General features: G+C 38.3%; 1 protein-coding gene across 1 annotated transcript in view; it reads left to right on the top strand.

Moving 5' to 3' along the window:
- The first annotated feature begins 22866 nt into the window (after positions 1-22866).
- The window catches only part of LOC136863329 (uncharacterized), a 78418-nt gene continuing 74681 nt past the window's right edge, over positions 22867-26603 (top strand). Inside the window, exons 1-2 of the mRNA XM_067139715.2 lie at positions 22867-23010; positions 23115-23434. Of these exons, the coding sequence (XP_066995816.1) occupies positions 22970-23010; positions 23115-23434 (361 nt within the window). The 5' untranslated portion in view covers positions 22867-22969. The remainder of the gene's footprint in view (positions 23011-23114; positions 23435-26603) is intronic.

Raw genomic sequence — 26603 nt, 5'->3', positions numbered from 1 at the left:
AACGGAGTTTCCTGTGTTGTAACCGGACAGTAGTGAAATGATTCTGGGGGCTAATAAACTTAGCACTGCGCTCCCTTAAAGCAAAACAACGATCATGAAACTTGCTCAGATATAAGAAGCAAGGGTTCGCCCGGAAGTAGGTGGGTTCGAATCCCCGTCAGGAAGTCGTAAAAATGTAAGAAACGAGATTTCCACTTCCGGAGGTGCACATGGGCCTGAGGTTCACTCAGCCTATACCAAAATTGAGTACCAGGTTAATTCCTGGGGGCAAAGGCGGCCGGGCGTGGAGCTAACCACTCTACCCCATCAAGTGCCGAGGTTGCGGATAGTGGAAGCCTTTACCTTCCAACCCTCCTAGGGCCTTCATGGCCTGCATGGAGATGACTGCTTTTTTATTATTTAGTTCGCATCCCCACATGTTCAAACTCTTACTCTATTTCGAATGATACAGTCAGTGGGTTGATATCATTAGAAACGTTATGGCGAAATGAAATTTCATAACTGTAATTTCTTTAACATAGATAATGGAGATTGAGATAATAGGGCATTATTATTATTATTATTATTATTATTATTATTATTATTATTATTATTATTATTATTATTATTATTATTATTATATCTACTACACAGTCTTGAAACAGCTGAACCAAGCGATGTATAATTTTATGACATCACTGTATTTCACAAGCAGTGACCGAGCCGCGGTGAGTGAGCGAATATGGCAACAGTGGAAGGCAGCAAGCCCTTAAGGCGTGTTATCTTTTCTTAACTCTGGATGCTCTACCTTCACTTTTCCCCTCTGAATAGTGTTAATAGAGGATGGTTGGCATTCATACCGCATTCCAACATCTTTCGGATTGGTATAATTAGAGGGGTTGAGAAAGATCTTACAACAGCTGACATACTAGCCCTAATTAAAAGTGACATGAAGGTACATTCTGTACAAAAACTCAATCGTAAGACTATTCATTATGGGAAGGAAATATTTATGTGCCTACTGGTTCAGTAAAAGTTGTTTTTTGTGCAAAACATCTACCCAAATATGTCTCTATTTTTCAAGTTGTATTACAAGTTACTCCATTTATTTTTTATCCTATTATTTGTACGAAATGCCAAAGATATGGACACACTCTAAGAAAATGCCAGTCTTCCGCATTTAGATGCGGGAATTGTGCATTAAACCACACTACAGCTGATTGTCTATCTAATGTAATACAATGTTTGCACTGCAATAAACATCATGCAACGGGATCGCCTGAATGTGATGTACATAAACGCCAAGTCGACATAAAAAAATTAATGTGCCTCGAGAATGTCTCCTTTTCTGAGGCTGCTTCTCGTCTATATCCACAGCAAATAGCTCCACATGACACTTCAAAATCCTCCCCCCCCCTTACATACACTGTAACGGTTCAAATCCCGTTACAAGATGATATCTGTATTTTTATTATTGTATGATTTTATCTGTATTTTATTATTATTATTATTATTATTATTATTATTATTATTATTATTATTACTATGTCAGTATTATTATTATTTTATCTGTGATGTTGTACTATTATTGTAATTATCCGTTTTATTCAATTTTGCAATTGCCTGTTGCTTGCAAGATTGCACTTAGATGTATACACATATATACGTATGTGTAGTATAACACTCAATACCTGTACAGTGAGAATTGTAGTATATATCAGAGATGGGATGTGACGTTGGTACCTTGTGCAAGATATGGCGATTCTGCCAAGTCATCGCCGCGCCATGGCTATGTCATCGTTTTTATTTAGAATATGCGCGCACGGACTCGTCGCCGCGGGGCTATTTCACCACTGGATGTAATATCTGTCGCGTAGGTGGGAGTATGTCATTGTTATTTCTGGAAATTACATAGCTGTGTCAACCAACGTCTATAAAAGGTGGATGCACATTGTAGCGTCAGTCATTAGTTATACGGATGCAGTACAGTGAACAAGTCTACTAGATCAAGAGGCCTTAGTTGGCCAGTGAACGAGAGATGGTGAAGACTCAGTGAGCCATTATTGGTCATTGAGAGAGTGAGACCAAATGGTTGGTCCGTCACTTAGTGGAAGACGCGGACGCAAGGCATACTAAGGAGTCAGAGAGGGCAACCCTGGACCTGCCAAGAGGTCATACCATAGTGACTTACAAAGAAGTCAGAGGATATGGAGAAGAAGCAGTCTCAAGGATGTATCACCACGTTAGGCGTGACACATCTACAGTAAACACCAGAGCAATGGATTACGTCGTAATTACACTCAAAGTGTTGAAGGTACAGTCAAGTGAATCAGTGAGGGAAATATTTCGTATAAATTGTTAAATGTCCGGTCAAGAAGAATTTAAATTCATGCCTAGTTTCTTTTAGTTGCAATGTCATAATTTCATATTCTCATCTGTTTTATCGCAACAAGACTCACTATTTTTTGATATATTATTAAAAGAATATATTTTGTTCTATCAAACGAATTCATGGTTTCATTTCATTGACAGTAAAATATTTTAACCTCAAAATTAATGGGGAAACCGAACGCCAATCTCCTTTTCCCAGAACTTATATGGTATGTTGTCAAAAGTAAGCTTATTACCCCACACCCTGGAGATGGTCAAGAGTCTCATTATATTATTGCTGTACTGAGTGACAGCTGGCGCCCTTCAAATAACGTATGTGTAAGTAAGCAGGTAACAAGTAAGTGTGAGTACAGGGTTCGACGAGTGTGTAATTTATTTAATGAATGTTAATTTTCAGATTTTCCATTTTAAATGCAAATATTCAGATTTTCAAGTTAAATGCAGATTAATATGTTTGTAAAGTTAGTCAGCGACTTAGGAACATGTTTACAAAGTGTCGACGCAACGTGGGACTCGAATAAATTCAGAATTTTTTCTGAATGACAGCATATCATAGGTTCATTTGGGAGGAGTATGCAAATTTAAGCCAACGGAATTATTACCGGTAAATGTTAGGAGTGTAACTTTGTGATATATATTTGTATTTTGGGGATATGTCAAGGGATTTGAAGAGGGAAATTAATTTGAGATCGCGTACTATCACTAGTGAACCAAAGATGGACAAGGAAGACAATAACAAGTCATGTGACGACGAGGTCATTGCTTCTGCGGACATCCAAGGTGAAATTCAGAGTAGGGAACAGGTGAATACGATGGAAGGTTCTGTGATAATTCAGGAAAGTGCAGAAATTGAGAAGCATACTGAAACTCAAAAGGAAATCGCAGGGGGGATGAACCAAGATTTGATAAATTTAATGATGGCCAGATTTACCGAGATCAGTAATGAAAACTGTAAGAAATTAATTAGTACTAGTAATGAAAATTTTAATATACTGATTAACTCTCTAAGTAGCAAAATGGATCAAATAATTAGTAGGAATAAAGAAAGTAGTATTAAAATGAAAGAATTAATTGGCAGTAATAAAGAAAATTGCAATGCGATCATTAGTAATATAGATACTAAGATATTAGATATAAATAATCAAACATCTAAGTCAACAGGTAAGTTAGAAAGTAAGTCAAATGAAGAATGTGTTGAAATTGAAGGTGAAATGAAGTTGAATCGGAGCAATATTCATACTCAAATTGAGCATGTCAAAGGAACTTGTACAGAGAATATCGTAGAATTAAGTGATAAAAGTTCTAGTAATCGGGAAGAAATTCATGACGTAGTCGAGAAAAGATTGGACAGGATTTACAATACAGTTGGGGAAGATACGGGGGAACAGATTAGTAGTAACGAACAAATTGAAAGCAAACTTGTGGAGGTCACTGAGCTACGGAATGAACAGGAAATGCTATCACAACAGGTGAGAGAGGAAGAATTGCAGGAAGAAGTGAGAATAGTGGAAGAGAATGCTGAAAGAGCAGCGGAAGAAGAAGAAGAAGAAGTTGTGAACTGCCAGGGAGGGATACGGCAGAAAGGTAGAGGTAAGTCAGCGGGTGAGGTGATAGTAGTGAGTGGTTTGTTCAATATGGATCGTGATTTAACCAAGTTTTCTGGAAAACAGTTCAGTACTATAGAATTGGTAAAAGTAGTTGAGAAAAGATTTGCAAGGAAGTTGAGGAATAATGTTATTGAATGGGAATACGTGCTGGAAATTTTGTCTAATGTTTTTATCGGTGAAAGGAAAATATGGTTTCGAGTATACTGGAATAATATGTCTAATTTAGGAGAGATTAAAGTGCTCATTGACAGGCTTTGGGAAGAATGTTTACGCGCGCGTGAGAGAGAACGCATGATGTCTGGGGAAAGTAGTACAGTAGAGAGAAGGGGAAAAATGTTAGCCGTGTATCAGAGAAGGGGTAATCATGATCCGCAGAGGATTAATAGTTGTGTTGAAGGTGATAGTGGTCGGAAGAGTAATCAGAGAGAATCGGGAGATGGGAGGTGTATGTATTTGAGTTATGAGAGAGAAGGTCAGAAGAGTAATCAGAGAGAATCGGATGATGGGAGGCGTATGGATTTGAGTTGTGAGAGAGAGTATCAGAGGAGTAATCAGAGAGAATCGGGAGATGGGAGGCGTACGGATTTGAGTTATCAGAGAGACTATGATAGTCTTAATATGAATGTTATCCAAGTGTCGTTATCGAGCCAGAGTATTTCAGATTCACAGGGAATCGGGTAAGGTAAGTGGACAGGCTGAAGGTAGAAAATGAACAGGTATTTAGTATAAGTAGTTATGTAGTGAAAGTAGATTTAAGAGTAGTGTGATTGTGACCTAAGTAATGTTAAGTGAGATATTTAAGTAATGACGTAGTCATATATAATGCAGTAATTAATGGTAGCGGTAAGTTAGACGTAAGAAGTGTTCTGTTAAGTGATGTAAGTACTTGTAATGCCGAGAATATGACGTAAGTAGTGAGGTAGTAACTCCGATGATGGAAATTGTGATATGAAGAAGGTAAGTGAAGGTACTATCAGATCTTATAACAGCCGTTGGGTGAGTCAAAGTGAGTAAATAAAATGATAGCGGTACCGATCATAAGTAAAGATAATTGTAAGTTTCATCCACGCTTTGTTGTACCAAAACTTGTGTATTCAGTTGTTTTAGGAGCTGACTTGGTTGCAAATCATGGAAGTAGAATAGACTTTGATTTAGGTAGTGTGTGTTTGTTCTGGGAGGAAACTAGCAAAGAAGTACGTGTTAATTATGATGGGTCTGAGGTAAGTGTGTTGGTGACGTGTGTTCTTTGAAATATATGAGAGGTAAGTGAAGTTGTTCCTAGTGAGAGGAAATGTTTTGTTGGGTGTGTTACGTGCCTGTACGACCAGTATCTGAGGGATCGTCGGTATGAAGCAGTGACGTGAGGTAATTTAAGTGAATTACAGGAGGAGTAATGGTGTTCGATGTTAGGTAAGCATCGAGAGGTATTTAGTGGTAAGTGAGGAAGAACACGAATATGAACAAATTTGTAGTACATGACCATTCATCGTTTGTGGGAGGTAAGTACCCCATTTAACTTAAAAATGCTAGTGAAGTCTAAGAACAAATAACCATTATGCTGGATTACGGAATAACTGAACCATTTTGTAGCCATAGTATTGATTATTTTATTATTGTTGCCAAGAAGGATGTGATTTATTGTGATATGTAAGTTAATGAGGGCAAAATTGATTCAGTTTGAGTGACAGAGTGCTACTCAGAGTTCCATTTTCATCATCTGCAGAGGCGGGAAATATGTTGAAGTTATTATTTTGTATCAGGGGTATTTCACTATTGTGAACCGTATCGGGAAGTGTGCATATTCTTATAAATTCAGGAAGAGGATATTGTCGGTATTTATAGTATAATGAATGTAAAGAAGTACTTCACGTGAGATTTGTTGAGGTAATAATATGATTAATTTTGTAAGAAACTGGCAAAATAAAATTAACATACATGAATTAGCGTGTGAACCAAGTGTCGTATTGGTGCATTGGAAGAATAAGTGCTACATTGTCATGTTCTGTGTGACAAAACTGAGAACAGGACATTGGACAGTTATCTGCGATAACCATATGCGAGAAAAGTTCTCATATAAGTGATATTTCACAAAATATTTTGATATGTTAAAAAAAAAAGGAGAAGAATGTTGTATATTGATTGAAAATTATTTGTGTGTGTTAAATCAAGTGCTATACTCTTGTGATTTGTATGAGAGAAAGAGAGAGAATGGGACACTGGACAGTTATCTACGATGGCAATGTGCGAGAAGAATTCTCATATTTGTGATATTTTATAAAATGTATGGATGTTGAAAAAGAAAATTATTGTTGTATACTCATTTAAAGTGTTTATCTGTGTCAGTGTTATATATATAATTTTGATCATAAATCAATCGATTCTTTGTTCTTCGATTTATTTATGAGGGAGGCGAATTGTAACGGTTCAAATCCCGTTACAAGATGATATCTGTATTTTTATTATTGTATGATTTTATCTGTATTTTATTATTATTATTATTATTATTATTATTACTATGTCAGTATTATTATTATTTTATCTGTGATGTTGTACTATTATTGTAATTATCCGTTTTATTCAATTTTGCAATTGCCTGTTGCTTGCAAGATTGCACTTAGATGTATACACATATATACGTATGTGTAGTATAACACTCAATACCTGTACAGTGAGAATTGTAGTATATATCAGAGATGGGATGTGACGTTGGTACCTTGTGCAAGATATGGCGATTCTGCCAAGTCATCGCCGCGCCATGGCTATGTCATCGTTTTTATTTAGAATATGCGCGCACGGACTCGTCGCCGCGGGGCTATTTCACCACTGGATGTAATATCTGTCGCGTAGGTGGGAGTATGTCATTGTTATTTCTGGAAATTACGTAGCTGTGTCAACCAACGTCTATAAAAGGTGGATGCACATTGTAGCGTCAGTCATTAGTTATACGGATGCAGTACAGTGAACAAGTCTACTAGATCAAGAGGCCTTAGTTGGCCAGTGAACGAGAGATGGTGAAGACTCAGTGAGCCATTATTGGTCATTGAGAGAGTGAGACCAAATGGTTGGTCCGTCACTTAGTGGAAGACGCGGACGCAAGGCATACTAAGGAGTCAGAGAGGGCAACCCTGGACCTGCCAAGAGGTCATACCATAGTGACTTACAAAGAAGTCAGAGGATATGGAGAAGAAGCAGTCTCAAGGATGTATCACCACGTTAGGCGTGACACATCTACAGTAAACACCAGAGCAATGGATTACGTCGTAATTACACTCAAAGTGTTGAAGGTACAGTCAAGTGAATCAGTGAGGGAAATATTTCGTATAAATTGTTAAATGTCCGGTCAAGAAGAATTTAAATTCATGCCTAGTTTCTTTTAGTTGCAATGTCATAATTTCATATTCTCATCTGTTTTATCGCAACAAGACTCACTATTTTTTGATATATTATTAAAAGAATATATTTTGTTCTATCAAACGAATTCATGGTTTCATTTCATTGACAGTAAAATATTTTAACCTCAAAATTAATGGGGAAACCGAACGCCAATCTCCTTTTCCCAGAACTTATATGGTATGTTGTCAAAAGTAAGCTTATTACCCCACACCCTGGAGATGGTCAAGAGTCTCATTATATTATTGCTGTACTGAGTGACAGCTGGCGCCCTTCAAATAACGTATGTGTAAGTAAGCAGGTAACAAGTAAGTGTGAGTACAGGGTTCGACGAGTGTGTAATTTATTTAATGAATGTTAATTTTCAGATTTTCCATTTTAAATGCAAATATTCAGATTTTCAAGTTAAATGCAGATTAATATGTTTGTAAAGTTAGTCAGCGACTTAGGAACATGTTTACAACACATCCATCTCTAACTGTTTTTGAAGCTCCGCGTAAGCGGAAGTTTACACAGGTTATTGTTCAAAATTTGCCACCCAAACCAACTCCGGGTTATAATAGAATGGGACATATGCAAATTCTGCAACACTATCAACTTCCTCGTCAAGTACAGATGCAGTCGCAACAATAAAACCCTTCAGCTACTCAGCCGCCCCCATCTACGTCGAGACAACACATATCACAGCAAGCGGTACACCAAGCTGTATTGCCAGCTCAACATTATACCTAAAAGGACCAAATCCTACATTGTCTCATACGCTCATGTTGCTACTACTACCCTTACTTAAGGATCAACCCAATATGTTAACTATGATTGAACAATTCTGTGACAGCCTCCAGCTCCTTTTCACTCAATTTGATGTATAATTGGAGTAGCATTTCTTATATATCAATCCTTCTCATATCAGCTATTTCATCCCCAATACCAAATACCTAATGCATATGTCCTTGGTATCATATCTCACAATATATATGTCATAAATATATATTGCCCACCTGATCAATATATATATCATATGCAATGGCAACAATTTTTTCAACCATTCCCCGATACAAGTCAGCTACTTATTTTAGGGGACATGAATATTCACCATACCTAATGGGGTTCCCGAGTTGATACACCTAGGGGAACTCACTTCCTGAATGCCCTACAGCAAAGTAACCTAGTCATTCTCAATGATGGGTCACCGACTAGACTCCCCTCCCCCCCTGGAACACCTCCCAGTGCAGTGGATATCTCATTATGCAGTTATAATATAGCATCCACAACTACTTGGCGTACGTTAAGTGATACCCATAGCAGTGATGACTTTCCAATATTCATCACATATGGTTCAGGATCAATATTGCAATATTGCAACCCCTCCGGTCCATAAAGTAACGAGTATAACACGCTCCTTACATAAGTTTGATCCTGCGGCGTTCAAGATATTTATACTCAAACAGTTAGAGATAAATACTGCCGAAGAGTTTAATTTTAATACTCTCTATCAAATGATGTATCAGTATGTGGAATGTTATCACCCATTTAAACCAACATCTAACACAATGTCTCACAATAACGGTGGCCTCAGAAGGTGGGACGATGAATGTCACCAATTAATACTTAAAAGGAAAATACTTTTTAAAAATCTATCGGAAAACATTAACCTTGGCGAATTATATTCGGCTGAAACATCATAATGCTACACTCTGTCGCATATTACACCAAAAAGATGCAAAGCTTGGCAAACATTCATCAATTCCTTTAATAAACATCTGTCAGTAGCAAGTTTGTGGAACGCGGTCAGAGCTCTGACGCGTGTCTCCACACAAATTCCTCGACCTTTAATTCAGCCCGATATATTGGAACAATTCCTTAACTCATTAACTCCGAATACGGTAGTTCTACAGTTTATACCAGAATAAAACGCTTTTGCACGATCATCTTCGGTATTGCTACGAACCATCACACTGCGTGAACTTACAACTTCTTTACTAAAATTTACAACATCCACACCTAGTCCAGATTACATTAATTATAAGATGATAAAAGCCCTCCCCAGTGAGGCCTTACAAGAACTTGTGAACCACCGCAACCACGTCCTACAAACCTCCACCCCTCCAGACGACTGGAATAAATTTTTCGTAGTACCTATTCTCAAACCACGTCATTCGTTGAATGATCCCAAGAATATTCGAGGATTAGTATTAGCATTTTGTATACGCAAAACATTTTTAAAAATAATGCTACAACGTTTTTTGTGGTACTTAGAATACCATGCATTAGTTCCCAAACACCAATACGCACATTTTAAAGGTCGCAGTTCATATGATGCCATTAATAACCTAATAACTTATATATTGCTTGCTAAAACACGCAAATACCACACAGTTGCCATTTTCCTTGATATACGTGGGGCGCTTGATTCAGTCCCGTTACATATGGTATGGGCCTCCTTATCATGCAACGGCATTCCTACTTCATTCATCAAACTACTACGAAACCTCCTTACATATAGAACGCTCATAATAAAACACCCCTATTCTCCACCTCTTTCACGTCAGGCTACGGATGGAATTCCACAGGGTGATATTTTTAGTGGCATATTATTTGCATTGTATCTCAGACCTAGAACAACTTGTACTACAACATGCACGTACCCTACTCTATGCTGATTATATAGTCATTTACACATCAGAGAGCGATATTACTAGTGCACGTAATTCTATTACTAAAATAATGCTTGAAGTACAGAACTGGCTGTGTGCCCATGGTTTATCACTATCTCCATCGAAGTGTTCAGCACTCATTTTTGCGCATAAACGGATCTACAACGCCAAACATCTAACAGTGGCTTCATATGAGATACCGATAAATACACAGCATAAATATCTAGATCTCATCCTAGATTACAAACCAAATTTCTCTAGACATGTCCATTATCTCAGAAATATGGCTGCTAATTATATAAAACTACTCAAAGCTATTACGCGACGATCATGGGTGGCCGATCCAACAGCCAAGTCAGTGTACTGCGCTGCAATTCGTTCACGATTAGATTATTGTGCACGTATCATTGATATTGCCAATCCCTCAACACTGAATAAGCTAAGTACTATACAACACCAAGCATTACGTACTTGCTTTGGTGCATTACAATCTACACCGACGAATGCTTTGCAAGCGGAAACCGGAGAACCACACCTCCATATTCCCCGACAATACCTTGCTTCCAAGTACCTACTACGACCTTTAATAAAAGTTTCTAATCCTATTGTCCCGAAACTGCAACTACTGTATGAACGATACAATTCTTATAATATGAGAGATTAAAGAACCCCTGCTCTAATACGTGTATTTCAACAAGTATCGGCACTATAAACAAATCTCATAAGAAGTGCAAACCGCCCCCATTATACAGTATCGTATGACGTAGTCCAATATTACCCAGCAACTATAAAAGCTACCCCTGCTAGTTTTGCTTTGCTCCAGTTTAAGATATCTACGTTTTCATCAACCTCTAAAAAACTTCGATTATCATATTCCAATATTGGTCATAATTTCTATACCGATGGCTCTAAGAATGCCTGTGGAGTAGGTGCTGCGTTTTATTATGAACAAAATCAGCACGTTGAACTATATAAACTTCACCCATATTTCTCTATATTCACAGCAGAACTCATAGCAATAAGACAAACGCTACTGTATATACAAGAACGAATCGATTCCAAATGCCAATATTTTCACAGATTCCCTATCAGCGTTACAATCTATTCAGTCCTCTAAATTCACGCTTAATTGGTATGTTTATAACTACTGTATGACTTACATAATTATGGTATACAGATTACGATTATATGGATTCCGGCGCATAAAAACATTCCAGGTAACGAAAAAGCGGATAAAGCTGCCAAAGAAGCTTCACTGCTCACTACCCCTCCAATGACATTTATGACTCCAGTAACTGATGTAATTCAATACTAAAGAAACATCAAACATCATTATGGCAAGAGTTCTGGAATGAAACCGCTAGTATAAAAGGGAAATTCTATCTCAGAATCCAACCCTCCCTACTAAACACTGGTATCAACGAACAACATACACACGACGTCATATAATCAGTATTATTAGGCTACTTATCAACCATGCTCTTACACTCCTGTATAAATATAGCTTCAACATTGTCCACCAGCCAATATGTCAATGTGGTTCAAATGAGGCGGATTCAAATAATCTAATTTTACAATGTCCGTTATATAATCAGACTCGAACACGGTTACTTAAAAGCATAATTCGTTTACGACTCCCTCTTATTATACAGATTCCTGAATGATACGAAAATCATACTAAAAGTAATTCCAACAGGTTAACTTTTTCATTAATAGTTGCGTCATTAAAAAATATTACTTCTCCTTTGACTTCTCTGCCTATTCGAGATTTGTTTCGGTTCTTTTATTTGATATATAGCTACTGCAGCTACTGAGACCCTTGTTCGCACTGCTACCAAATACGAAAAATATGAAATTTATAACGTGCAAATACAGTAGAGACAATACGCGACACTTACGGATTTAGCCTTGTTAAAATGGGAGACAATTCGACGGTGGCGCTCCTAGTGACTTGACCTGAAAAGTCGCGCTAAATTCAAATATCAATGGAAATGCATATACGAAAATGGATAGATAAATTACATCTAGAAAGAAAGTATTATTGAGATATTAACTTCGAAGTTGCTAAAGCAATTCTGGATAAATGAATGAAGAATTATTTAAAAGGTTATTATTTAAAGACTGAAATTAGACATATAAACAAGATGTGAAATGGACTGCTGTGAAATAGGTTGATCTTTCATTTATGCATTGCTGTTTTTGCTGTAGCATTCCTGCCTGAACTTTTACGGTTAGATTTGTCTGTTTTCTCATTTAAAAACATTGTGTCATCCCATTATGACATTTGTCAATAAAAATATCGGCACATTCCTTACACACATGATGCAATGAATTAACATTTAAAAGCTGGACAATTTTCCTCTTTCCTACTAACAGAAAGAAAATCTATAAAATCCGGGCTTTAATCTGAGAAGAGGGATACAAGAAAGAAAAGTAAGAAAATGTTGTCGATAGTGATGCTTTGAGGAATATTTACGTACCGGTACAATTAGAGTACAAATGTAACATACCCTTGGCTGTATAGTCGAGGATTTTTAAAGTCGCTGGCGTGGAAATGATCTGAACAGATCTTATAATTCTTATATAAGCGTAACGTCCCTTCTTTCTTGTACACCATATCCAAATCACTTCTGTGACATTTCAAAACCCACAGATCACACCTACAACAACACATCGGTTTTGAAGGTTAACTGCTGCACTATACAATAAAATATGCGTATTATATTTTACGCCAGTTAAAATATGGGTCGAGCAGGTCAGAAGATTATGAAGTACTATAAAAATCTCTTTGTCACGGGAAGAATATATATGCAAACACAATATTACTTACATTTTCTTGTCACGAGGGAAGCGAAAGAAAGACCGCGCATTCTTCTCTACTTTATAGTTACTGCAGCCAAACACAGCACATACCTTTCCCCTCATGTTGAGAGAAGATATCAAGGAATGACACACGCTACTATTTAATTATCTTTGTCAACTCACTGAAAACGCATAAATAACACCAAAAGCTTCACACACAAAAACACGTGCTCTTATGACAGAATCAGTAGTTCTCAGGTCTACCCGCTAGAGAGAGCTGTAATAGTTGTCCCTCGATATCTCGCTGAGTGTCGCGCATTGTCTCTACTGTATTTGCTGCTACTGTCATTTGTCGGTTCTATCACACGTGTTTTGATGCGTTGTTCTTTTATTAGCCTGACCAAAGTTCGTTAGGTAAGGATTAGGGTATCACATCGTTCGTAATAACACACGTTACTAGTACTTTTCACATATTCCTTGAGCAATATCTACATCTCAACCCTCTGATTTGTGTTATCCCCTCCTCTATACCATCTCCTTTAGTAGTTGATTTATATTCTATGTTCTTCTCAATTGTAGATCCCTTATACCCACACTATGTATATAGATTTTCACTCATGCTAGAGATCATCGTGTTAAAGTACTTTGTGAATAGTTGCATTAATCCCACATATTAATGTGCGATCCCTATACGGTACTAACCAACAAGTTTACAGTTTTTCCCAGATATATAAATTGTGAGATAAAGTGTGTATAATCATCATAAATAGTGGTTAATAGTGTTGTGAAATGTTTCATTCTTAAAAGGATTGGAACTGGGTGTTAGTCAAATATCAAGCCCAACCAAATTTCAAGAAGAAGAAGAAGAGTGCTAATGTGCTGTGACCACTCTCTATAGATGGATGGCTGGTAGCTTGGGTAGCAGTAAGCCGAATAGAAGATGACTGGTGTAGTAAGATGGCAGCGAGCGCACGGTAGCAGTACACCACGAGGAGCGCGCTTGCTTTGTTTATGCTTAGGTCAGTGACGGCAGGCCTCCTGATTGTAGTTCCACGGGTGTTCTGTGCTGTGTTATTGCAATACCCCACATATTTACAGAGGAAATAAGATCAAAAACAACAATGAAAAATCACTAGTTTAGATATTTCACTCGCTGAATTGAAACCACATGTTAGTTCTGCATGTTTGTAAAATATAAACAAACAAGGGAGCCATGCTTTTACTACTACGATTAACACAAATACGAATTCCTAAATGTAAACAATACAAATACATAATATATTTAAACTATCAAAGTATACATGTGTGGGAGATATAAATTGAGTACTATTTGGAAGAGGTACAACATTCTCTCCGTCAGTTCAAATTACAATATTTCCTAACATAACGTACTTGTATTGATTACGTAGTAAACAAGTGACTTTCAGCATGCCGAAGTGTACTTCTACGGCAAATACGCCGCGAAATACTTGAATATATCATTATGCCGTTACAGGAGAAGTGGGTGTGGTTCTGGGCTTTTAAATGTCCTGCGGACTCATATTAAATGGCTTCTACAAGCTTTAAACAAGCCGGAATTACTAAAATTTAAAAAAATCTGAAAGAGGAAGAATAGGACTATTTTTGTATGAATAAAAAGAAAAACCGAGTTTTGGGCTCAAACTACGAAAAATTCAGGCTTACCTCACTTTAAGAATGCATAATTTCATGGCATACATGTATAAAATTTACAGCAATGTTTCCAGAAACTGTTTTTTCACTCGTATTGTATTACCGATCGCTAATTGCAAGTATTCAGTACCTAAATTAATATTTGTCGTCCGTTATTATACACTCATTTTTATTGCTATCCCGGAGATTTACTGACCTCGGAATGACGTGTCGGTGTATCCAATGTCCTTGTGCTTTGAGTGAACATGCCTCTATATATTTAATTATTCCAATGCGCCATTAATTGCGATTTAAAATTGAGTATATTATCATTGCTTCCCCATAAGGAGAGCTCTAGGATGAGTACACCAACATGGCGGACCGCGCGCTCAACTTGGCGTACTTTATCCTGCAGCGGAGAGCTGCCATCAGCGATCCATGTATAGAGATCAGTGGCTGTGACACAAACTACAAACTCTCCTTAACATGTACGTACCGTTAACAAACAATAAATGCGCATATTTTATTGTGTATAGCGTTTTACTTTTCTGATATCCCAAACTCACAAATTTTCAAGAAGCCCATAAATAGAAACGAGAAGATATCTTTATCTCAAGAAACAGATAAAGACCAAGGTGAAGTACACGTTACTACTCCCGTTCCAACGGAAGAGGGGGAAATACACGGTACCATTATCACAAGAGCGGATGAACAGACCGTCTACCAGTCACATACCGAACGAAACGCAGGAACAGCGAGACCATTACTGCCCGAAGGCAGGTCCGAACCTCCGCAGAGGTGTTCCTGAGCTACGTGCGGTAGGGTTGCCAGTTCCTTTCCGCTCCTCCATTCCCTTGCCCCCTACCAACAGCGCGTGGCAACCCATCCAACTCCTGACAACGCCCAATGTGGCTTAACTTCGGAAATCGCACGGGATCCGGTGTTTCAACACGGCTACGGCCGTTGGCACTGGAACCAAGGAACCGGAACCAAATAGTCTTCGAGCTGGAGAACGAAGGGCCTGGCTGTATGTCGGGCGCGTACATCCTTCGGTGAAGAGGGAAGACCTGATAGCCCACATAAATCAATGTGGTATCACAGGGCAAATAGAATGTGAGCAACTTGAATCAGTGAGCTTCAACAAAGCATACAAAATTGGTATCCCTTTTGACAAAAAAGAGTTGATAGAAAAATCGGACGCTTGGCCAAAGGGTATCATATTAAGACGTTATATTTTTCGGAAATGGAGATGGGAAAGAAGTAGAGCATAGCGCAAAGGATGAGAGTGATACAATAAAGCTCTTAACAGGGAATGCAGAAGATTGCCCAATATAATAGGGACACAGGAGCTATACTCCAATAATAGCCCAAGCGACGCCTTAGACGATCCCATAAGCTTAATGTTTTGGAACGTAGAGGGACTAAGAAGCGCCCTAAACCAAATGCCAATGAATATTATAGACACGGACATTGTAATACTAGTAGAGACGTTCTTAACGGATCCATTATCAGTACAAAGATACTACACAACACACAGTCTGGCACTGCAAGGGGCAAAAGGACGACCCAGTGGAGGAATATCTTGCTTCGTAAAACCGGAACTAACTCCAATGAGAACTATATACAGAACACCGCACCTTTTTCTGGTCAAAACTACGTTTACATCATTGATATGTGCATACTTTCAGCCAGATACCCAAGAAGACATCATAATAGACTCACTAAACGAAATCTTATCGTAGCAGGTGATCTAAACTGTCGCATAGACGTGCCAAATCAGAAAACATAACTGGTGAAAGAATACCTAGAATCTGAAGGACTCATGCTAGTAAACAAGCCAACGGAACTAACGTACATCTGTCACAATGGACACAGTATCATAGATCTTGTCTTCGTAAACCATAAAATTACCGTAAAATCTCTCCAAGTAATAGATGATTCACCAACGATCCCTATCAGAAAACATCTACCTATCAAGATAACTGTAACAGTAACTTTGAACCGAAGAGCCAACAGGTGAAGACTAAATACGAAAGAGTAACCAATCTAACAGCCTTCCAGGAATTCGCTCCAACATTGGAAATTATTCAAAACGACATAACCAAAGGCAACATAAATGAAGCAACCCAGGAGATAGAAAGGATAATACGAATGGGAATGGTAAAGATTGAGGACAGGACGAGGAAAGCAAAATCATGGTTTGAGCAAGAATGTTATATTCGTAGGAAAGATACTCTTATAGCTCTCCACAAAGCAAGGCGCGCACACAAAGAAAGCGAATTACATATCTAAGCGATGAAGAGAAGAATATATAAGGCTTTATTAAAAATAAAAGGAACACCTATAGATGAAGAAGGAGAGAAACTCGTCGAAGAGGCAAAAGTAAATCCGTTTATAGCTCTAAAACCAAGAAAGCCGCACTTCCCTCATGATATTGCCATAGAAGACTGGGAAGAACATTTTAGGAAAGTGCTGAACACGTACAACTTATCTGTAACTACAGTAGATAATATCGTACGTGGAGAACAAAAACTCTTTCAGGACTTCACCGAAGAGGAAGTAAAAAATTCCATAAGGGACTTGAAGGCTAAGAAAGCTGCAGGAATTGATGGCATTTTCAATGAACATATACAAACTGCAGAAAATATACTACTAACAACGTGTACATCGCTCTTCAATAAGTGCGTGGAAATGAACGAAATCCCTGACACATGGCGACACTCAATGATGAAGACCTTATATAAAGGAAAGGAAAGCACTAGTTGCCTGGATTCGTACCGTGGAATTGCCTTAGAAAGCAATATCTTTAAACTCTTTACCAGGTTACTAACAACGAGACTGATAGAAGAGGTAGACCACGCCTTACGGGAAGAGCAATTCATCTTTCGTCGAGAGAGATCTACAATGAATGCGATAAAGAGTCGATTGACGACATAACGGATACCCTCAGGCATCCGAAAGGGAAACTTTACGCGATCTTAGTAGACTATGACCTAGTGGACAGGGAAAAGCTACTGAAGAAACTGGGAAACATAATATGATATATAAATCCTTTAACGAACATCATTAGGACCATTCTTGCTTATAATTACATCTCTGTAAACGATAACGTCTCTATCTCGAATCCCATAACGCAGCTGAACGGAGTACTACAGGGTGATCCAATGAGCCCCATACTCTTCAATATAGCGGTCTCAGACCTAATACCCACTATAAAGGTCGAAGGCTACGAGGTACATACTGTATATACATGTATGCGGATGACATGGTACTCGTATAAAAAAAACACGAAAAACTACAGGCTGCTTTCAACAAGCTGAACATTTGGGCAGAGGACAATAAATTCAGAATTAATCGACAAAAGACGGTACAGATGTCTTTCCGCAAGGGAGGCAGAACAGCATTAAAAGAGAAAATTCACTATGAAAATGGAGAAACTGTGCCAATAGTAAACAACTTTAAATATTTGGGCATTACATTACAGACGTCAAGAACTACTTATACCAGACACATCAAGGATAGAGTGGCTGCGGCCGTAATAGCAATGAAAGACATCTTGATCTTACGCAAACTTTCGGTTGAAGTCGCTATGAAATTGTTCCATGCAAAAATATCTCCGATAATGACGTACGGACTAGGGTGATATGGGAACATCTCACTAAAGGAAATATTCTAGACATTGAGAGTGTAAAAGCAATCTACATGAAAAAGGTATTATGTTTGTCCAAATTCACTCCTTCAAGACTATGTTACGAGGTGACAAGAGAACTCTTCTATACAGAAGAACTACGTCACAAAGTAATATTGTCGTCTACAAATGCATTCAACCAGTTACAAACAGAGCTGCAAACCAAGGAGGGAGATATATGTGAAACATTTTACATCACAGAGGCTATGGCCAGTACGGATTGGATGAAGGCAAACTATGAACTCAGGCACATAGTGACTAGATTAACAACACACGGTTTTCATCATCGTGTGTGTGGTAACAAAACTTACCACACCCCGAGAAAGGAATGTATACAGTATGTGTACTGTGCGATAAGACTTGCGACTTATATCATGTTGTGACGTGTACTAAAAGACAGATGGGTCTAACCAAATTCTATTTGATGTAATTAGTCATGTAAACATATTTTAATGGCCATTGGCTGCAGTAAAATCTTTATTTATTATATTCCGCTAGAACCTTAAGACGCAATTTTTAAGACTTGTTCCCCTATGATGTTTATGTATTTCAAGTAGCAAAACAAAAACTGGTAAAAAAGACAGATACCATATTCATCTATTATTAATACGGATGTAAACATTTTTAGAAGGACTGAGGCGTAGGTTATGTTTATCGTGAGTAGATGGAGTGCCACAGTAGGCCTACCGTATTCTTATGAAGAATTTTGGTGGAAGACAAAACCAGTTCGCGAAAAATAACAATATCGTAGCGTATATCGTTGGCAGAGTACCCTCCACAAACTTTATTATTGCACAGTGAAAGCAATTACAAATAATCCCATTTCACAACATTAATGTTTAGTTCTTCCCTATTTCAAATACTTAAAATACGGCGGTTTGGTCAAATACAGTAGAGACAATACGCGACACTGAGCGAGATATCGAGGGACAAGGTCTGTCTAGGGAGGTCTGGTCACGCTACCACAATCCTTTGCGGTGGCGGCCATACTGGGTCTCAAATATCGTTGTTATGTGGGCGTGCACGATGTAATGATGTGAGTTATTACTTGTATTTTGAAATAAAATGGGATACTGTGCCGCTCCAAATTGTCAAAATAAGACAACTAACGGAATTAGAGTGTTTCGCTTCCCCAAAGTTAAGCAAAGGAGAGCTCAGTGGGTACAAAACCGTAGGCATGACAAATGGTAATCTACAGATAATTCCGTCTTGTGCGCGGTTTTGTGAACTTATACACTCGTATTATTCCTGAATAACACAGTAATATGTTTGTATGAACGATGTTTTATATTAATAGGTCTTATTATGTATTTTCTTCTAGCGAAATTTTGAAGAATGTTTGTATGAACGATGTTTTATATTAATAGGTCTTATTATGTATTTTCTTCTAGCAAAATTTTGAAGAATCGCTATTTGAACTAAAGAGGGCAGATGCACGGAAACTACTCAAGTGGAATTCCATCCCAACAATTTTCAACGTCCCTAATCCACCCAAGTCTTTGACATGTGATAGGAAACCTCCCAAAGAAAGGGAACTGTCTTTCAAAACAAGCACGGAAAGTAACTGGAAATGTGTAATAGTAGTATTGTTGTTTATGAAAATTTCATTTTCATGCGTTCGGCTCCATGGCTAAATTATTAGCGTGCTTGCCTTTTGGTCATAGCGGTCCCGGGTTCGATTCCCGGCAAGGTCAGGAATTTTAACCGTAATTGGTTAATTTCGCTGGCCTATCTCTTCAAACCAACTATTTGTGTCCAGCTTGTCATCATTACAACAATAATTGTTAATAGCAGTCTTTTACGGTACTGTAGTTATTATTTACGGCTATATTTCATTCACCGTAAATGCTCTATGGAGTACATTATCTGGCTGGACAAATACTTAAAGATCACAACACTCGCACTAAACAACTACTGTAATTTAACGTACCGTAGCCTAACATAATATCCTAATGTAATCCCTAAAATAGCCTAACCTAGGTTAACTCAACTTAATAGTAACTGAATTTCTATTTATTATTATTATTATTATTATTATTATTATTATTATTATTATTATTATTATTATTATTATTATTATTATTATATGCATGAACGTTAGGACTCAGTTGAGAGCCCCGTGGTCGCCAACCCACGCTCCCTAGTTAGGAGCTTCTGACGCCCCTTTCAGTCACCTCTTATGACGGGCAGGGGATACCGTGGGTGTTATTCTATTGCCCCCGCCCACAGGGGGAAATCAATCTGGGTTGTGACTACGAGGGCCTTAGCTGAGTCTTGACATTGCTTTCACTTGTGTTTGGCTCTCACCTATTCTATCCTATCCGACTTCCCCTGGTCAACACTTGTTCTTTTCCGACCGCGACGGCTTTAGCGCATTCGAGGCCTAGGAAGTTTTTCATTTCCATGCACTTTGTGGCCTTCATCTTACTTTTGTCGATACCTTCATTTTTCGAAGTGTTGGACCCCCTTCCATTTGTTTTCTTCTGATTAGTGTTTATAGATAACAACAGTTACCATACATCATTTAATGCACTCAACTCAAGAGGCATTCAGTGTTCGTCAACACACTGGGGTAACCCCTTAGAAAAGCAGTATCGGTAATTACTTTCTTAATAAAGAAAACGCTGAAGGTAATTTATTACAACTGTCTCTTAGTACTTTAAGTATAGTACTTCAAGTTCAGTATTTCATGTACCGTTAATAATAATATGACACATGTACTGTACAGATTTCTATGTTTCTGTCAATAAGATTACGTATTTGACAGATTATATTAATAGGAAACACAGTAAGACCAAGTTGTAAGGAAGTAAAAGAGTAGGACATGAGCTTTCCTGTTGATTCTTGTTAAAAAAAAAAAAATCTGGCTCTGCTAATTATCTTCCTATTCAAATAGCTGTGAATATATTCATATCATTTAAGTGTTATACAGTTATATATACATGAACAGTACATGCCCAGTTAAATTCTTTACGAAAAATAGTTGATGTTCTGTAATTATTTCAATGTACGGCACCGAAATCCTCTAAATTGCCTTTGGTTACGCTCGCTTAAAGACACAATATGGCGGCTCCATAAGAAGCATTCGTGACTTGACCTCCCTAGACAGACCTTGTCGAGGGACAGCTGTTGGAGCTCACTCTAGCGGACAGACCTGAACAGTACTGATTCTCTCACAAGAGCACGTGTATTTTTGTGTGAAGCTTTTGGTGTTATTTATGCGTTTTCAGTGAGTTGACATACGGTAATTAAATAGTAGCGTGTGTCATTCCTTGATATCTCCTCTCAACATGAGGGGAAAGGTATGTGCTGTGTTCGGCTGCAGTAATTACGAAGTAGAGAAAAATGCGCGGTCGTTCTTCAGGTTCCCTCGTGACAAGAACATGTAAGTAATATTGTGTTTGCATATATATTCTTCCAGTGACAGATATCTTTATAGTACTTCATAATCTTCTGTCCTGCTCGACCCATATTTTAACTGGCATAAAATGTAATACGCATATTTTATTGTATAGTGCAGCAGTTAACCTTCAATACCGATGTGTTGTCGTAGGTGTGATCTGTGGGTTTTGAAATGTCACAGAAGTGATTTGGATAAGGTGTACAAGAAAGAAGTGACGTTACGCTTATATAAGAATTATAAGATCTGTTCAGATCATTTCCGGGCCAGCGACTGTAAAAATCCTCGACTATACAGCCAAGGGTATGTTACATTTTTACTCTAATTGTACGTAAATATTCCTCAAAGCATCACTATCGACAACATTTCCATACTTTTCTTTCTTTAATCCCTCTTCTCAGATTAAAGCCGGAATTTTATAGATTTTCTTTTTCTTAGTAGGCTTCATGTTAAGAGGAAAATTGTCCAGCTTTTAAATGTTAATTCATTGCATCATGTGTGTAAGGAATGTGCCGATATTTTATTGACAAGTGTCTTAATGTCATCATACAATGTTTTTAAAATAAAAAAGACAAATCCAACCGTAAAAGTTCAGGCAGGAATGCTACAAGCTAAAAAAGTAATGCATAAATGAAAGATCAAGCCATTTCACAGCAGCCCAATTCATATCTTGTTTATGTGTCTAATTTCAGTCTTTAAATAATAACCTTTTAAATAATTCTTCATCCATTTATCCAGAATTGCTTTAGCCACTTCGAAGTTAATATCTCAATACCACTTTCTTTCTAGACGTAATTTATTTATCCATTTCCGTATATACATTTCCATTGATATTTGAATTTAGCGCGATTTGTTCAGGTCAAGTCACTAGGAGCGCCACCGTCGAATTGTCTCCCATTTTAGCAAGGCGAAATCCGTAAGTGTCACGTATTGTCTCTATTGTATTCGGTTTGGTTTAGGATGATATTCTTTGGAAGGGCGACGTTCTTCATTTTTTTACTAATTGGCAGGTTACCCAACTTCGCTGATCGAACAGTGAAGTTGGATTGGATATTTATTGAATATTCATTCTTTAAAGTAATGATCCTGACATTGAAATGACTGTCCTAGATGATTCGTGTAATTTAAGCTAATGGAGGAGACTTAAGGAGGGTGTTAGATTGTTTGTCCTTTATGGTATTATTTACTCTGTGAGAGTTAAAAATAATGAAATAATATTATATGTGCTTGTTGGCAGCCATAATTCCACCGGTAGCTATATAACGCGGAGTACAACCCTATTAACTACAGATGGTGTGTGGAACTGCTACGTGTTTGTATCTATTCGAGGAGTATAATTGGAAAGTGTTTGTCTTTGACCTGTGCTTCATTAAAAGTACGTTTAATATTTCTTTCATTATTACTGACAATGGCGACTCAGAGCGATTCAGATGAAGTGCGGCATGGCAAGTACGTATTTTTTGTAATATAATACCTGTTGAATTTCTGTCGATCGATAACCACCGCATGCGTCTTGTCACTTATGTTTACTTTTGGCATATCGTATGTTTTAGCGAAAACAAGTATTTTGACGTTGTCATCAAACCAATGCTAACTCCTGGGCACGAAGGAGAACTCATTGAGTGGATGAAGGACATGGGCTTGATTAAACAAGCTGTGAGGTGCCCCTGTGCTGGTCAGCGTGGGAAAATGGTATGGAGCAAGGCACGTATCGTTGACAAGTATACTTGGGTATGCCGTGCCTGCAGCAAAAAGCTGTCTATTCGTTCCGAGTCTTTCTTTGCCGGTTTTAAGTGCGACCTGAAGAAAGTGATGCTGGCTATTTTGTGCTGGTGCAATCGTGTTTCTGGTGAGGTCGCTGCCAAGCAATTAGGTGAGTATTAGGTATTTTCGCATGCATGAATAATATGAAGTTGATGTGAACGAGTTTTGGAGAAAGGCCTTCGATGAGGTGAATTTTGGTTGGTTGTTAGTCTTGTAGATTGTGGTAGTTTCAAGAGATTATTTGATGATGATGCTTGTTGTTTTAAGGGGCCTAACATCGAGGTCATCGGCCCCTGATGGTACAAAATGAGACGAAATGCAATGACAAAATCAAAATAAAAAATCCTCCACTGACCAGAATTCAAAGCGTGAGGACGAAAAATGAACGGATGGATATGAAGTTAAAACAATCAGTGGAGCCGACCTGCAATGCCTCAGTCTCAGAAACTGATGGAAAACATTAGCAATACTGACCAAGGGACTGCTTCTATAGCTCAATATTGAATCGAGGATGCTTGCAAGCTAAATGGGTCCAAAATATAGGTCATCGGCCTCTCATAATGGTACTTATCGCTTGGACAGTAGAACCATGGTATTTGACATGGTGCGGTACTAATCAAAAGTATCGTAGACTCGCGGTATTCCACACATTATGGTACTACTCACAGGTAGTGAAATTCGCACGTGTAATACAGACCTATGGTGTTTCACACATAGCGGCGCCATTTACAGGCAACGCAAACCTACGGTTTTCATCACCTAAGTGTACTAACCACAAGGACTCCTACTATCCTGTGGTGTTCCTTATATAGTAGGTACTAATCATAGGCACGCCTTCCCTGGTGTCGCTCGTATAGTGCTACTAATCACAGGTACCGTAAAAGCCTGACCATGTGGTGCTCCTGATTGCTACTAATCACAAACCTATTTGGTACCGAACACAGTGGTACTACGCGCAAGTAAAGGGGCCCATAGACGTGCAATATTATTGTGCAATATCGGGGTTTGTGCAAAATAATTGATAGTGTGTATTTAATATTGAAGGGTTGTGCAATATATTGTACAAAATCAAGAAAGTTTGAAATATATTGCGCAAATCGCAGAATACTGTGCTGTGTGTTGGCAATATTGTGCAATATCCCGTCCTCCCACCAGTTGGTATCAACAAGCGTTGGAGAAGGTATCGTGATGGCAGGCAAAAAGGAGGAGAAAAAGTTTATTTTGGAGTTTATCGAAGTGTACCATGGCCTTCCGGCTCTGTGGAACGTTAAGAGCAAAGCGAGGAGTTCATCATACAATTCAGCATTCATGCGCAGAACGTTTCGAAAATCATTTGGTTCGCATTTTCTCAGTTCATTGAGTAAATTTTCATGAGTGTACTTTTCTCTGTCTAGAAACCACTGTTTGGCCCTTGTGCTTTTTTTCCGTTTCTGCTTCTTTTTGGCAGTTACGCCCATGGCGATCAAAACGCAGCAAAGATCAGTGTCACTCAATATAATCACCAAATAAAATACCGGCATGGACTGACTGTATATTGCAACGCATATTATATGTCTATGACCGTTTTGCACAATATATTGCACAACTATCAATATTATCTCCACACGATTCTATTTATTGCACAAACTCGATTTTTGTGCAATAATATTGTACGTCTATAGGCAGCTAACAATATATTGTACAATCCATTTTGCGCAATAATATTGCACGTCTATGGGCCCCTTAACGGCGACCCATGGTGTTTCCCGCATGGTGGTACTAATCACAAGTAGTTTCATGGTTCTAATCCAATCATCCCTTGGTCGCCCCTTTTAGTCGCCTCTTACGACAGGCAGGGGATACCATGGGTGTATTCTTCGTCTGCGCCCCCCACCCACGGGGTTGTGTGTTTGGTCCGCGAGAGGTATTTTATTTCCCTCAAGTCCGCCGGCAAGCCGGTTAGGACCCCCCTGTCCGCCACCTGGGACACGCTACGTGGGAGTATCACCTCTCCCCCTGCTATGCCAGCGTAGCAGGTTCGTGGAAGAGATTATTTATCTCCACAAAATTTCCGAGATTGGGCTGATGCGACAGAAGAGTACATGTTCAGACTTGTGCCTGTTTAGGATAATTTGCTTACTTGGTCACAGTTTTTGAAATAGTAAATATGTCATAAGTTTCTTGATTATATCGATTTAGTTTCTAGTTGTACTTTAACTCCTTCATTCGATCATGTTTTACCTTGCAAGCCATATTTCTAATGCAGACTGCTGTGTGGCTGTTAACTTTTTAATTAAATATAGCTGATCCTCTCTAATTTTAATGCAAAATGTCTGGTCATTAAGTTAGCATTACTTTTATTTGTGTTTTAATGATAGTTGCTGACTTATGTTCCTTGTAATAAATTCTGTTGTCTAGTAAAATTCGAATGGTGGATGCCACTGGCATCTTGGTTATTATCCGCACACTTTATCTTGGTGCATTTACACCCTAGTGCTGAATCGGTCGACCTCGGCGATCTTCGAGATTCGTACTGGCAACCTTTGAGACACAAAATATGAATCGCTTAAGCATCGTTGTGCGACATCTGGCGTACACTTTACGTACTAGTACTGTTGTTGTTTACACAACAAAGCCAAAGTATAGAATTTATGCTAGGAACAAGATTCGCTTCGAGAAATGTTTTATAATGTTATATAATGTGTATGTGACATAGTTGTTGGCTTAAGATGATAACGGTTTAGAAATTTTATATCGATCGATCATATTCTCGATTCAATTCAGATTTCATTTTCATTCAGTTGGCAGCACCAGGCAGCACTATCGATACCGGGACAGCTCCCTCCTTACTCCTCAACCCCGTTCACAAATGCACCAAGATAAAGTGTGCGGATAATATTTATACCCACACATCTGAAAAAATTAATTTATAACCTCGTTCGTTGAGTGAGAAAGGATGCCAATAATTTGAAAATTCACGTGGATTAACCATAACAGGTTTGAAGATGGCAATACCCAACATTCATCACATCATTGAACTGTCTTGGAGAGTTTTACCATCTAGGTTGTCTGGCTCCATGGATAAATGGTTAACGGCTGGGTCGGAGTTTTTAACCTTCATTGGTTAAATCTGATGGCTTGGCAGGCTGGGTGTGTGGGCTGTTTTCACCATTAGAGTTCATCCTGGGTAGGACCCCATCATCACAGACGTGCAAGTAGCCTATACAGCGTCAACTCTAAACACTTGCACCAGGTCTCTTCCTTTCGGAGACCGCACACCATTATTATTATTATTATCA

Source organism: Anabrus simplex, chromosome 2, assembly GCF_040414725.1.
Source record: "Anabrus simplex isolate iqAnaSimp1 chromosome 2, ASM4041472v1, whole genome shotgun sequence".
NCBI classification, from domain to species: Eukaryota; Metazoa; Arthropoda; class Insecta; order Orthoptera; family Tettigoniidae; genus Anabrus; species Anabrus simplex.
Note: the sequence above shows the minus strand (reverse complement) of the source record. Positions and strands in the feature narration are given on the sequence as shown.